This window comes from Onthophagus taurus, chromosome 7 (assembly GCF_036711975.1).
Source record: "Onthophagus taurus isolate NC chromosome 7, IU_Otau_3.0, whole genome shotgun sequence".
Taxonomy (NCBI): Eukaryota; Metazoa; Arthropoda; class Insecta; order Coleoptera; family Scarabaeidae; genus Onthophagus; species Onthophagus taurus.
In genome coordinates this window covers 9,397,977-9,413,801 of record NC_091972.1, presented here as the reverse complement: position 1 = coordinate 9,413,801, position 15,825 = coordinate 9,397,977, and the positions used below count along the sequence as shown (strand labels likewise).

At 33.1% G+C, this 15,825-nt stretch overlaps 1 protein-coding gene across 4 annotated transcripts in view; it reads left to right on the top strand.

Annotated features, from left to right (window-relative positions):
- Positions 1 to 14,297, top strand: part of LOC111424491 (Na channel protein 60E) — a 61,796-nt gene extending 47,499 nt beyond the window's left edge. Inside the window, exons 13-25 of one of the 4 annotated variants that reach the window (XM_023058042.2) lie at positions 15 to 140; positions 4,696 to 4,873; positions 4,922 to 5,040; positions 5,101 to 5,275; positions 5,333 to 5,955; positions 6,009 to 6,284; positions 6,337 to 6,633; positions 6,688 to 6,976; positions 10,518 to 10,711; positions 10,769 to 11,244; positions 11,295 to 11,514; positions 11,569 to 11,708; positions 12,408 to 14,297. In XM_023058042.2, the coding sequence (XP_022913810.1) occupies positions 15 to 140; positions 4,696 to 4,873; positions 4,922 to 5,040; positions 5,101 to 5,275; positions 5,333 to 5,955; positions 6,009 to 6,284; positions 6,337 to 6,633; positions 6,688 to 6,976; positions 10,518 to 10,711; positions 10,769 to 11,244; positions 11,295 to 11,514; positions 11,569 to 11,708; positions 12,408 to 13,233 (3,939 nt within the window). In that variant the 3' untranslated portion in view covers positions 13,234 to 14,297. Of the gene's footprint in view, positions 1 to 14; positions 177 to 4,695; positions 4,874 to 4,921; positions 5,041 to 5,100; positions 5,276 to 5,332; positions 5,956 to 6,008; positions 6,285 to 6,336; positions 6,634 to 6,687; positions 6,977 to 10,517; positions 11,245 to 11,294; positions 11,515 to 11,568; positions 11,709 to 12,407 lie in introns of all 4 variants that reach the window. The other 3 variants (XM_023058041.2, XM_071197748.1, XM_071197747.1) reach the window with 3 other exon arrangements.
- Positions 14,298 to 15,825: the final 1,528 nt, after the last annotated feature.

Genomic DNA, 15,825 nt, shown 5'->3' with positions numbered 1-15,825 from the left:
AACATTTATTTTAGAGTCCTGGAGTTTGTTTAGCAGTTTTCTTACCTACCTTAGTAATGGGCAATTTCATGGTACTGAATTTGTTCTTAGCCTTGTTGCTCAATAGTTTCAATTCAGAAGAACTGAAGACCAGGAAGGAGGTACAAACAGAATTGCATGATGAGACCACACAAAAAGTAATGCGTATAAATCATTATAATTATTGTGTTGTTGTCTACGTGGCGTGGCAAAAAAATCTAAATCACAACAAAAAATGAGCCCTAACAAATTGTCTTTTTTGACGTCTTTCCATTTTTAATCTGTTTTTTTGTAAATGGGACCTCACGGACTTGTGTCACCTATGTTCAACGTTGTGTAAACTAGAATATGCGTTAACAAGTTTGAATGTGAATGAAAAAGCATTGCATGAACAATTTTGTTTTGCATGATTTTTTATTTTGATAATTTGAATAAGTTAACAGTTCGCATGCAAAATATAAAATTAACTAGTTACCACTCTCGTTTAAACTTTAATTCTCTACAACGTTGAATTCAATTTTGCTTCCAATTAATATTAACGAAGTTACGCCGTTAAAAACTCTCATTGGGATGAGTATTAATGTTAAAACTTTTTGAGCCCCTTTTCGGTACCCGTTTCTAGTTCCACGTTTTCATCGTCTCATCTTTCATAACATACGCAGTGATAAGGTAAATCAAAGCTCGAGGCGCGGAGAGTTTAGGTGTAAATTTTCAAAGCTTTCCCCTGCGACGATAAATTTTAACCAGCGGTTTTTAACGAAATAACACAAAAAAAAGTTGCGAAAAGCCTCGTTAAAAACCACCCCCTTTTATCCCTTCGACCTACAGTTTTCGATCCTATGGGAGACAGTTTAGTAGAGTAAATAATAAAAATGCTAAAAAGTAGACATGGTTTATTCTCTGGGGGCTTTAAAAGTTTTTACAACCGCGCCTGGTGCTGCCACACTACAATTTCGATGCATTACGTCCCCTGCGGTGGTAGACAACGTTATAGTACCTTGTTCTTTTTTATTACTTAACTCATTTTTTATAAGTATTTTGTACGGACACGTTTTTTGATTTTTTTTATAAAATGTATTCTAATTAAGATGTATTTATAGTAAATAGCTAAAACAAAGAGCTTGTTTGTATATTATGTAGAGCTATTTTTTTACCGAAAGATTCAAAATAATTGTGATGATAAAATGTTCATTAAATTAGTTTTTATGTTTGACAAATTTGATAATAATATTAATCTATTCGTTTTGTTTTAATGTATTTTATAGGATTATATCAGTAGTGAATGCATGTACAACTGTCTCTTTTCATTTTCTGGTTTTATTTAAATACAGAACGCTGAACGTTATAGTTTCCACTTCTGGTTCTGACGGCAAACACTGGAGCACAACGCTGTTTTGTTGGTCAAAACTCAATAACTTTTAAATGCGTAATCCTATAAAGCTGAAAATATATATAATTTAATGCTGATTAAAGTATTAAAATTAATTTCATCGAAATCATTAACATAATTGCAATAATAGATCGTTAAAGGAACGATAAATAATTTAAACCACAACATCAAATTTCACTGGAATTTAAATAATTATCAAAAATTATTTAAAACAATTTATTTCAAATACTTAGGTATATTACAAAAATTAATTTAATTATAGATTGAGTTTTTCAATAACATATCTAATTGATTATGTGGATAAAAACATTTTGACTGCCAAAAAATCTTTGTTTCTGGATTTCAAGTGTCTTCTGAACTTTTACCATTATTGATATTCAATGTCGATCAAATCAATCAAACTATAACCATGATTTCCGAAGATCAGTTATGACTATGACGAAACTACGAGAACATTAAATTCAACGCTGATTTCAAATTGCAAGCTGCACACTACAAAAAATGACAATACATCACAGTATTCTTTAATGGTGGGAAGACAATTAAGTCCACGCAGAACAGAGGACTTCTGTACAAACTGAATAAGACTCCCTTTCCGGCCGCTCCTAGTAGAATAAATAAACTACTGCTTTTATAACTTCAGCTCTCAAAAAGGCTTTTCCAGGTATCTTACATTTCCCCTTTGCTTTACAACGTTCTCTGCTATGACATTTACAATCGATTTGCAACGCAACATTTGCAGCTAAATATCCCGTATTTTGAGCAATTTATTTTGCAAACTATATTGAAATTGGACTTTTCCATAATATCGCTGTGTATATACGCGATGAATCAACGATAAATAAACAAATTTATATCAAATATTCATTCTCTTCCCGGAATCATTTTAATATTGAATTTATCCGGACGGCCCTTTACATCCCTTTACACAAAATGAAATTTAATTACTTTCTGCAAGGGAATTAAATTTGTTAATTTTGTTTTAAAAGTTCTTGTAATAGTATGGTAAGAATCCTTTTTTATCGTTTAAGTATGATAAGCTACGTAATAAATTAAATTCATTTAAATCAGGACCAACGAATTTTCTTTCAATACTTTCATTTTAGAAAAGTACACGACGTGGATTCCCGCAGATTGATTTTGTATCCTTTCAATAATATTTGCGTTTCTGTCTTGGCTATTCGCCCATAACACTTGAAAGAATTGATGATGTATTTGGTCCAACCCTTCAGTTTATAGCAAGCGAAAAAAATTTCGTCTTTTTATCCGTTTACTTGTATCATTAAATCGTTTACGGTCTTATTTTTTAAGCATACTACTATTTATCGTAATTCGAAATTGATTCCACGCATATTGGTGATCAACAATGAACATTCGAAAATGCTTCAACGTTGTTGTAATAATCTTAGATGTATGATGGTAAAATTAAAGATGAATAAGGCTATATTTTAAAACGCTATAGTATAACTGAGATCATAGCATTACGTATCTGTTTTTAGATGCATATAAAGCTCAGCTTTATTCCGCTTTGACTTGACTCGTATGCATTAATATTAATCTTTTCATCTTTATCTATTCATAACCGCGCTGCAAAAGCCTGGATTCCATTGACGTTGATTCTCTTAACATCGTCATATATTCCATGTATCCTTAAATAGCCCAATATTACAAGGGATTAGATGTGGTTTAATTGGTAGAGCGCCGAGGACAGAATTTATGAAGTTGTAGATTCGTATTTCAGCGTCCTCCTTGATTCTTAACGCATATAAAGCCCCACTTTATCCTTATTGATCGTTACGGTTAAGGTCAGAATTTAAATAAATACCATTCTATGATTAATGCAAAATAGAAAATTTTTTCGTTGAAAAGCTTACGATTTTATTTACATATAATAATTCCATAAAGGTTTATTAGAACCCCGATTTATATCGATTTTTTTGACAATTGTTTATCCTTAAAATGAGTATAAGTATTCTGTTAACGATTTTCACCATTAAATAAACAAGTTTAATGGTGAAAATCGTTAAATCACATTAAACTTGTCTAAGAATTCTAAATAAATAGGTACTACAAGTTTTATTTTTTTAGTTTTATATATAACCTAGGATAGAAAATTTGAAATCAACACTAAAAACTATGTGATCAACTCAAAAATTAATCGAGGTTTTAAAAAATCTATTTTTAGAAAAGTTTATTTGAACAAAACATCAAAAAAAGTCTCAAAGTGATATGATATGAATTGTAACGCATCGACCACAAGCGATCTCGTCTTAATCAATTGAAGTCATGGACTCTCTATCCTAATATAAGCCGAGGTCGCTATAATTAATGCAATTAATCCACCTCAAATTGATTAATACATCGCAACTGCTTTATAAGACGGCATCTTAGATTCTTTACGAGCAGCCGAGGTCATTTGTGGCCGTGGCTCTATAATTAATACATCAATCCAAATTGTAGAGGCTCAACCCCAAGCAACCTCGGCTGATCGCAAAGAATTCAAGGTCATTTGCGGCCGTGGTTCTACAATTGCTATATCAACCCAAATTGTAGAGGTTTAGCCGCAAGCGTTCTCGGCTAATATTAGAGTAGAATTTATGAATTCAGCTAATTAAGCCGAGGTTGGTTGCGGCCGAGGCGCTGCTATATATTGACAAATGTCGGGTTGATATGATGTTAATTATAGCGCATCGGCTGCAAACAATCTCGGCTTAATTAAACAAACCCATGGATTTTCTGTTTTAATATAAGCCAAGGTCGCTTGCGACCGAGACGCTACAATACCATATCCACCCCAACTTGATTAATAGATCTATCAGATTCTTTGTGATTAGCCGAGGTTAAGTGTAATAATTAACAATTATTAAAAAAATTAAAAGTCAATTTCTTCCCCAATCGTATTGAATGTTTGAGAAATATACCGCAATATGGAATAATATACAGGATGTTCCATTAAAGAAAACTTGTTTAGTCATAACTTTTTGAGTAACCCTGTAATGTTTATGTTATTTATTATTATATTTTTAAACCCATTTAAAATAAATTACAATAATTTTGGATCTTTCGGTATTCTAGCTTTTTGCTTGAAAAAAATACAAAAGCATGTTTTGTTATATTTTTGTATTCTAGTTATAAAACAATTCGTGTATTCGTTTATTTATAAAATAATTAAACAAAAAGTATATTAGTAATAGTTACTTAAAAATAATTATTCCTTATTTTTTATTTTGTGCGTCAAAACATAATATGTATTGGGTGTATAGCAAAACTTGTACCGTTCGTAATAGGAAGTTGGTGATGAATCCAAACTGGCTCAAAGCTTCGATCGGATACGGGACATCGTCAGGAAAAAGAAACTCGGTCGAGTGCAGGAACAACAGCAAAACGAAAATAATTCCAGGTTGGAACAAATCGTTAGAGAAGTTATGCAAAGACATGCTGAAGAGGAAGCATTTGCTAAAAAAGGTAATAATATTTTCTTTTCCAACAAAAATTTATTATTATCATTTTAAGGCATTACTCCTAAAGCTGTACAACAAACCATCGTCGCTTTTCCAAGGGACAAAAGAAGCTATCAAGAGGCTATGAATAGACCGATTTCAATAATTAGTTATGATCCACCTGATTATCAAGTAAACCCCATCAGAATCATTCAATTCTAATAATAATTTTATTTCTATTTTAACGTTTAGGAAGTTATTCTTGAAAAACCAGCAGAAACACAACTACCTAATAAAAGGCACTCAACGTTAATAAATGGAAACTCAGATGACAATAATGTTCCGGTTGCTGTTGAAGATCCAAAAATTCAAAAAAAAATTCTTCCTCAATTATCATCAGCTTTGGGAACAACATGTGATAGTAAAGGTCAATAATAAAAATTAAAAATGACTATTAACCTAATACATTTCTTTTTGTAATTAGATGAAACCTCAATGGAAAGTGTAGAATTAAAAAATTTTAACCGAACAATTTCCGCGGATACAGAAAACGAAGAAGAATCCGCATTATGCCCAGAGAATAAAGATTCGAAAAATCAAAAAGAAAAAAATCCACGCGATGAAGATAGACCATGGCAAACATTAGTTTCTTATGTAGACGAGCTCACCGTTGGTGGTAGAAGAAATTCAAAGGGTCAATACGTAGATGGTATGGGAAGTTTTCCCGGTTTTGGGAAAAAGAAAAAACCTAAAGTACCCCCAAATTGTTTTCCACCGCAATGTTATGACAAATGTCCGTTTTTGGATAAATGTATCGAAACGAATATCGGGCAACAATGGACCAAAATGCGAACGGCCGTTGTTTCCGTTGTGGATACCCCAGCTTTTGAGTGGTTCATATTAGTTTTAATTTTTGCATCAAGTGTCACTTTGTGTTTCGAAGACATCCATTTGGATGATAATCCAAACTTGAAAAGCGTTTTGTATTGGACTAACTTAGTGTTTTCTATTATTTTTATTATTGAAATGGGTTTAAAATGGCTTGCTTTAGGTTTTCATCGATATTTTACAAGTTTTTGGACGTTACTTGATTTTCTTATAGTTTTTGTAAGTATAAAAGTATCGATTAAAATACAACAACAAAAATATTAATCTTTTAGGTGTCATTATTTAGTTTGTTAATCGAAGAAAACGAAAACTTGAGAGTTTTGCGTTCTTTAAGAACATTGAGAGCTTTGAGACCTTTACGAGCAATAAGTCGATGGCAGGGAATGAGAATCGTCGTAAACGCACTTATGTACGCAATACCTAGTATCTTTAACGTGTTACTCGTGTGCCTTGTATTTTGGTTGATTTTTTCTATAATGGGAGTGCAGTTTTTTAGTGGAAAATTTTTTAAATGTATTGATGCCGATGGTGCTATGTTACCAATAACAGTAAGCTTTCAAATTTTGTCTCATTTATTTCATCAAAAATTTTCAATTTTAGGAAGTTGACACAAAAGACGAATGCCATTATAAGAATTATACATGGGTCAATTCAAAAATTTCTTTTGATCACGTTGGAATAGCTTACTTAGCTCTATTCCAAGTCGCGACATTTGAAGGTTGGATGGAGGTTATGGCTGATGCTGTAGACGCACGAGGTGTTGACCTCCAACCTCAAAGAGAAGCCAATTTGTACGCATACATTTACTTCGTTATTTTCATAGTTTGCGGATCGTTTTTTACCCTTAATTTATTCATTGGAGTTATTATCGACAATTTTAATATGCTCAAAAAAAAGGTGTGATTAGAATTTTTTTTATTTATTTATTTGCTAATTTTTGTATGTTTGTAGTATGAGGGTGGAGTTTTAGAAATGTTTTTAACTGAAAGCCAAAAACATTATTACACCGCAATGAAGAAACTTGGACGAAAAAAGCCTCAAAAAGTCATTAAGAGACCGATGAATCAATTTTTAGCTATGTTTTACGATCTCTCGAATTCCAGACGTTTCGAAATCGCCATTTTCGTTTTGATCTTTTTAAACATGCTCACCATGGGCATTGAACACTATGATCAACCGCATGCCATTTTCTTTGTTCTCGAAGTTAGTAATGCTTTTTTCACCACTGTATTTGGATTGGGTAAGTATAACAATATTTAAACTACACTAAACTATTTTTAAACGTTAAGAAATAACAACGTTAACCTCCATTTACAAAAATCATGAAATGCATCTTTTTTCTTAGTAAAGTTCTCTCAGACACAACAAATTTGATCACACCAAATTACTTCGTGCACACTTAATTATATTACAAATAGATTATTGTTTGACTAAAACAACTCTCGATTGTCCAAACATCAAAACCATGAAGTTGCATGTTTGAAAAAACTTTCGTAGGCGTGCAGACGACCTTACAGTGGTGAAGAGCAAAGCTCTCAGGAGCACTCTAATGATGTGCTCCTAAGTGAATTTTGCAATTTTCGCCGATTAAGTTTTAAAAATTCGTATAAAATCAATTTTTTGGAATATGAGTATGAAAATGTCCCAAAGTGTTAATAACAGTGTCCTCTTTCCAATGAACCAGCCCGTTTTGAAAAACAACTTTTAGTTTTTGAGAAAACAATATTTGAAGTTTTGACAAAATTTTCGATGTTGCAATTTTCATCAATAATTTTCAAAATTCGCTATAAAATTAATTTCTTGAAGGATCCTTGTGGAAATATCACCAATTATTAATTAAAGTATCCTCTTTTTAATGCAGCAAGCCGTTTTGAAAAATCGCTTTTATTATTTGAGAAATAAATTTTTGAAATGATCGACAATTTTGTCGTATTTTGCAATTTTCGCCGATTAAGTTTTAAAAATTCGTATAAAATCAATTTTTTGGAATACGAGTATGAAAATGTCCCAAAGTGTTAATAACAGTGTCCTCTTTCCAATGAACCAGCCCGTTTTGAAAAACAACTTTTAGTTTTTGAGAAAACAATATTTGAAGTTTTGATAAAATTTTCGATGTTGCAATTTTCATCAATAATTTTCAAAATTCGCTATAAAATTAATTTCTTGAAGGATCCTTGTGGAAATATCACCAATTATTAATTAAAGTATCCTCTTTTTAATGCAGCAAGCCGTTTTGAAAACTCGCTTTTAGTTTTTGAGAAATAAATTTTTGAAATGATCGACAATTTTGTCGTATTTTGCAATTTTCGCCGATTAAGTTTTAAAAATTCGTATAAAATCAATTTTTTGGAATATCAGTATGACAATTTCCCAAAGTGTTAATAAAAGTGTCCTCTTTCCAATGAACCAACCCGTTTTGAAAAAGAACTTTTAGTTTTTGAGAAAACAATATTTGAAGTTTTGATAAAATTTTCGATGTTGCAATTTTCATCAATAATTTTCAAAATTCGCTATAAAATTAATTTCTTGAAGGATCCTTGTGGAAATATCACCAATTATTAATTAAAGTATCCTCTTTTTAATACAGCGAGCCGTTTTGAAAAATCGCTTTTAGTTTTTGAGAAATAAATTTTTGAAATGATCGACAATTTTGTCGTATTTTGCAATTTTCGCCGATTAAGTTTTAAAAATTCGTATAAAATCAATTTTTTGGAATATCAGTATGACAATTTCCCAAAGTGTTAATGAAAGTGTCCTCTTTCCAATGAACCAACCCGTTTTGAAAAATAACTTTTAGTTTTTGAGAAAACAATATTTGAAGTTTTGATAAAATTTTCGATGTTGCAATTTTCATCAATAATTTTCAAAATTCGCTATAAAATTAATTTCTTGAAGGATCCTTGTGGAAATATCACCAATTATTAATTAAAGTATCCTCTTTTTAATGCAGCAAGCCGTTTTGAAAAATCGCTTTTAGTTTTTGAGAAATAAATTTTTGAAATGATCGACAATTTTGTCGTATTTTGCAATTTTCGCCGAGTAAGTTTTAAAAATTCGTATAAAATCAATTTGAATATAAGTATGAAAATTTCCCAAAGTGTTAATAAAAGTGTCCTCTTTCCAATGAACCAACCGGTTTTGAAAAATAATTTTTAGTTTCTGAGAAAACAATATTTGAAGTTTTGATAAAATTTTCGATGTTGCAATTTTCATCGAGAATTTTCAAAATTCGCTATAAAATTCATTTATTGAAGGATCCTTCTGGAAATATCACCAACTATTAATTAAAGTGTTCTCTTTTTAATGCAACAAGCCGTTTTGAAAAATCGCTGTTAGTTTTTGAAAAATAAATTTTTGAAATGGTGGACAATTTTTTCAAATTTTGCAATTTTCGCCGATTAAGTTTTAAAAATACGTATAAAATCCATTTCTTGGAATATGAGTATGAAAATTTCTCAAAGTGTTAATAAAAGTGTCCTCTTTCCAATGAACCAACACGTTTTGAAAAATAACTGTTAGTTTTTGAGAAAACAATATTTGAAGTTTTGATAGAATTATCGATGTTGCAATTTTCCAAAGATTTCGTGTGGAAATATCGCCAATTATTAATTAAAGTATCCTCTTTTTAGAGTTGTTTCGTTAGTTAAATCAGCATCAAAAAAGTTCATTTTGTATCTTGGATCCAAATAAGTTGACATATCTTATCCGCTTTCTTATTAATTTCAGTTTTCTTCAAATATCGCAATGACCATAATGGCCGGATAGATATGCCGGATAACCGGATATCCGGCTGAAGGGGATGCCGAATATCAGGCTTTTCGCAAAATCACTATCCGTTCCATCATTAGTGAGGACCAATGATGTATTATCAAACATACACAGGTGTAACATAAATAAATGTAGTAAATTTAAAGACATATGTGAATTAGTATTGTTAATTCTTGTTTTTTTTTATTGATCTTATCTACAATAACATTAGGTAGGGCCAACTCATGTCACCTCTTTTACTACTTTGAATGAGTGCATTTATTTTTGATACAACCTGTATAACATTTCTGACATACAAGCTCACTTTTTGACCTCGACTAAATACAACATCGCTTTTTTTGAGAGAAGCGACTAGAGCGACGATGCCAGACCGTCGAGGGAGCTAAATGCACACCAATAACAACAAGGTGCTCCTTCTAAAACATGACGTCGCCACACAGAGTTTGGACGGGATAAAACAGTGCGGGACACTGGGGGCAGTATCTTTTCTGGTTATTCTGTGGTTCTGCTACCAAGTAGAACTCTGAACAGAGTGCCAAAAATAAAATAAAAAAATACCGCCTATGTAATTTCTGTACCAGTTATCGACCGCCTATACTTTTGGCATTAATAAGTGATAGAAATTATTAATTTGAGATAGTCGAAATGGATTGAAAACCAAAAAGATCATCAGACAGTGGACAGTTTAGCAACACATATTTAGCATTTCATTCGTTTTGAAATATCAGACAATGTAAAAACCTAAGTATTCATACGATAATTTAACATACTTACTTTTCGTCATTCATTTAAATTAATGTAACAATAATATTAATATAATGTACATAAACATAATATTTATATCCACAGTCTATTAGTAGCTTTACTTCGATGTATTTAATCTTTTTTTGATAATTTAAATTGAGGTTATCAAAGTTATAATTTTTTGACGTTTAAAATCTCTATTTTCTTCTCTCTACTTCATCAACCTATTTCTTCTAAAATTAAACATATTTTCTTCTTTTCTTTTATAGAAGCAATAGTAAAAATAATTGGTTTAAGATATCATTACTTTACGGTTCCTTGGAACGTGTTCGATTTCCTTTTAGTCCTAGCATCGATCCTAGGTATCCTGATGGAAGACATAATGATCGACTTCCCAGTTTCTCCAACGCTTCTTCGCGTGGTCCGCGTCTTCCGTATCGGTCGCATTTTGCGTCTCATTAAGGTACCATATCGTAGCTTAGTCATTATCAAGCAGAAAGATCATGCTTACTTCTTTCAGGCGGCGAAAGGTATCCGAAAACTACTCTTCGCGCTTGTCGTGTCTCTTCCGGCTTTATTCAATATAGGCGCCTTACTCGCTCTTATCACTTTCATCTACGCGATCATCGGCATGTTTCTATTTGGACACGTACGCCAACAAGGAGCCCTAGATGATATGGTTAACTTCCAAACGTTCGCACGATCTATGCATTTATTATTTCGATTGATTACCTCGGCTGGATGGAACGATGTCTTGGAAAGTTTAATGGTGGAACCACCCGATTGTGATCGACATTATCGAGGACAAAGTAATGGTGATTGCGGTTATCCACTTCTGGCGATTATTTATTTCACCAGTTTTATTATTATCAATTATATGATTGTTATTAATATGTATATTGCGATTATTTTGGAAAATTTTAACCAAGCGCATCAAGAAGAAGAAATTGGAATTGTTGAAGACGATTTAGAAATGTTTTATATTAGATGGTCAAAGTAAGAATTTTAATTAATTAAATACAAATTTTGTTTTAACATTTTTTTAGATACGATCCTCACGCAACCCAATTCATCCGATTCTCGCAATTATCCGATTTCATAGCATCTTTAGATCCACCTTTAGGTATTTCAAAGCCAAATACGGTTGCGTTGGTCAGTTTTAATTTGCCGATTGCGAAAGGAAATCGGATACATTGTTTAGATATTTTACACGCTTTGGTTAAACATGTTTTGGGGCATGTTGAGGAAACGGATACTTTTAGACAGGTATGTATCAATTATTGTTGTTTTCTTAATGTTTTTGTATCATAAAATTTTAAGCTTCAAGAACAAATGGATATAAAATTCAAAAAGCAGTTTCCAACAAGGAAAGAACTCGAAATTGTTTCGTCAACGCGAATATGGAAACGACAAGATAAAGCGGCGAGATTAATTCAAAGGACATACAGGAATTATGTAAAGTAAGTAATTAAAAAAAAAGACAGTAAATTGGTAAAATGTAAGTTAGGTTGAGTAAGATCGAGCGCAAAAAAATTACATTTAGTGCACCCGAGAAAAATGAAGAGAATTATTTATTCTCTTTCGTTTTGTGAAGACGCCCTCTAAAAATGACCTTTCACTTTTTCTGAGCCAATCATCTACGGACACTTTAGGTAGGATTAACAAAACCAGCTAAAGTTAAACGTAGATAAGCTCCTTCTCAATTTTTTATGGCTGCGAACGCAACAACAGCACCGCAATGAAACAATTTCTCATTTCAACTATTATTATCTATGATTTTTGGGCAGAGCAAGCAGCTGAATGCTTCTTCAAGCAGTTGTAGACATTATAATATCAGTTAAACGCTAATTAATTAATTAATTTCGAATGGATGTTTGCAATTTAATTATAAAAAGTGATTTTTTAATTTACTATTGAGAGTTAAAATGATTTGAATCGCAAATATCCATCAAAGTTAATCAACAATTTAAATTTTAACCATTACTTACCATTTACCACACTCACCATTATGTCATAATTAAGACTCAATTTTTACACTTGTTAAATTCCCTCACAACCGTTTCTACTGGTTAGATATTAAATAGTAAACGATAAATAATGTAACACACAACAAAAATTGAAGAATTGAAAATAAAATTTTAATTGGATTTTCTTTATAGGCGTAAACGTGAGAAAGAACGCGAAGCCCTAGAGTTAGAAGATGGTCAAACTCAAACTTCTTCGCCGGGAGATTGGAAGGGAAGGCTGTCGGCCTTCCTGCACGTGCATCGAGGGAGTCGTGCCTCATCTCGAAAGTCCTCCAGGGCCTCGGACGCGTCGGACTTAAGCGAATTGGGCGGCCCATGGCTGAACCTCCCGCTGCTGCTTCTGTCCAGCGCGACCAACATGGACCCTGAGGATTTGGACGCGAGGCGCGAGTCCGCCGATGGCGGCTGCGTTAGCGTCAAAGTTAGCGCTGCGACTCCGGACGCCCCAACAACGCCAATTTTACATTCGGCGGCAGCCGCCACCAACACCATCCGCAGGAAGAGCCTCTACAACTTTCCCTTCTTTCTCAGACACCAGGACGCCGTCGTCGACGACAACGAACCGTCACCGCCGGCGCCCAAAAAACTCATCCCCATATCGGCACCCACTCTTCATCCATCGATGGCGGAAGATTCCAAAAAGATTCGAGGGAGCATTATCCGCAGGAAGAGGAGTTCGTTCAAAACGAAATCTTTAAGAAGACCGGAATCAGAACCTACTCAACCGGATGTGAGTATTTTAGTGACGGAGGCGTCACCGGAATCACCGAATCCCAAACCGCCGCTCCTTAGACAACAAAGTGAGACGGTTGTTCACGTGCTAGTGCATAGAGAGAGTGAAGAATATCGTGAAGAAGAGGAGCAGGCGGCGGCAGCTGCGGCGGCGGCTAAACTAAGAAAGACTCCAAGCGAGTCCCACTTAGACGTTTTAGTCGCCAAAGAGGAACAAAATAGCTGATTAGAAGTCGTTGAATAGTGACTTACGGTCACTGTTAGAGAAAAGTGTAGGAGAGTGTTAAATTTGATTTTTTCATTTTGGATTTTTCTCGTTCTCGTCGATTTCTTGTATAGGTTTAAGAGAAATGGTAAAGTGAATACATTCTAATTGAGGTTTTGAATATGGTTATTAGGCTCGATTTTATAATTATTACATTAAAAAGTCATTGATAAATTTATAATTTAAACATAAATTTCCTCAAAAGAAATTTAAAATTTCTTCAAATTTTAGAATACTTTGAGTTACTCATTATTCGTAAAATTATAGTAGAATGTCAAAAATCCAGTCCATCCACTTAATTATTTCAAAAAATCATTAATTTTTGAGTGCGTGAACATTGAACTATCTGCGTTTTGTATTTAGACATTATTGTCTCCAACGACGTGAACACTTCAGCATGTGAAGAGGAACTGTCATAACTAGGGCCCGGAACTTTTGTAACGGTACGATACGATTTACCCCCTCCACTTGTTCTCCTAGAAAATGATCGGTTGTTATTGACGACCGACGATCGGTTTTTTATTGCGCATCAATGTCAACATTGTCAACTGTCAGTACGATTTCACTGTTGTCCAAATGTGCAGTATTCGACGCTTTTCATCCGCATAATTTCGTCAAATTTGCTATTTATCTTTCTTTAGTTACCTTTAATTGGAAGTTGGAGTTCTGTTTGAGTTCGTATTATTGTTTTTTTTAAGAATTGTTTTTAGTTTCCCTTTGTGGTAAAATTGTTGTTCGGATTTGAGAATTATTCAACAAATTGCCGAAAACAATATACCTTTAACTCTTAAGGAAAAATATGGTTCAATAGCTCAGTATTTTATTTATGCTCTATTTGTGATGTTGAAAGATTATTTTCTAGGTACAAACTCATTTTAACGTCAACTAGAACGTCATTTACAGAAGAAAATCTAGGGATGGTTGTTTCAATATGCGTTAACAGTAATTTTTTTATATCCGTATCCGATTTGTGATTGATATTACAAATCGGATCATGTTTTTTTGAATTAAAGTTATAAAATATATTTTTTTTAAATATTTTCAAATCGTACTGACAGTTGACACTGACGTGTAATAAACCGATTGTCGGTCGTCAACAACAACCGATGAGGTGAGTTGACTTGACGCCACCACCTTGTTTTCTAGGAGAACAAGTGGTGGGGGTAAATCGTATCGTTCCGTTACAAAAGTTCCGTGCCCTAGTCATAACAATTGTCATGTCCAAGATCCTCTTTACTTTGTTAAAACTTGTATACAGCTTGCTGCTTGCGAAGCCAGAACTCTGTTCTGCTACTGAAGAAGTAACTGCACTCGTAGGCATAAATTGGAAAAGCTATCTAACCTGCAATAGCTCCCAACAGAAGACCAACGCATTATAAATGTGGAAACAAGAAATCAGGTTAACCTACGAATCAAGACCATTAAAAGAATTCACTAGATTAAATTTACCGATAACGTAGACCACAACATATACGGAGCACAGAAGTAAATATGGAAAATACTCAGATATTCGTTTTCTTTTCACTTATTCTTCTCTTCTATCCTTATAGCATTTTGTATGCAATTAAGAGTTTCTGTCAATTTTTCAATGGTTAGGGCTTTTTCCGATTATGCTAGTCCAACATCATCTTCTTCAACGTCATTTTGTTACTGCATTTTAATAAGCTCAGCCAAAGCAAGCTCCTTATCATGTGACTCCAAGAAAGTAATCTTCATTATCAACATCCAAATCGACTTGCCTTCCTAAAGTAACATCATTTGCTACTATTTCGGTTATAAGACGTTGTTTTGCTGCTATATCAAGTGAATCGCTAAAAAAGTTAAATCCGTGTATATCTGCTTCGTTCATATGAAGAAGGACTTCGAGAAGGAAATTTATAATTTTTGCAACGCGATGTCATCGCTTATTGCTAAAGTACAACTTAACCACTCATTTTCAAAAAATAGTGTTTTGCAGTGACCACGATTGCAAACGTTCTGCTTATCAGAAATTAAAAAAACCGAACGGCAATGTAATCTGTAAAGTATGATCTAGTTTTTGAACCAGGATTATTCAAAAATATTGGAAGCTAAAGTTTTGGCATCATGTTACACATTTTTTCGTAAATTCTGGTGTTTCTAATGACATCCTCGCAGCGTTTAAATCTTTAAAGCTGCATAGGGTCTCTTCAACGCTGTAATTTCCGAATGATTGCGAAATTCGGAAAATCACGAGATAAGTCAGAAAACGATAAAGTCAGTATGATATGGTACGTAGACGTAATGGAGAAGTCATGACAGAAACGGAAGGTGATCGGCAAACACAGCTCTTTAAACTCTATAAACTAAGCCAATAACTAAACATGATTATCCATCGACAAAACAAAAGTCATGACAATCGCCAAAGATCCAATTGTTACACTTGGGGTAGACCCATCGAACAAGTAAGTCAGTTCTAATATCTTGGACTGGATAAGAAATACATATATTAGAGAACAATGTGGTCTACTATATGTGGTGAGATGGGGGAGATAAAGAAGAAGAGGATAACGATTATCTGAAGAGGATGAATAA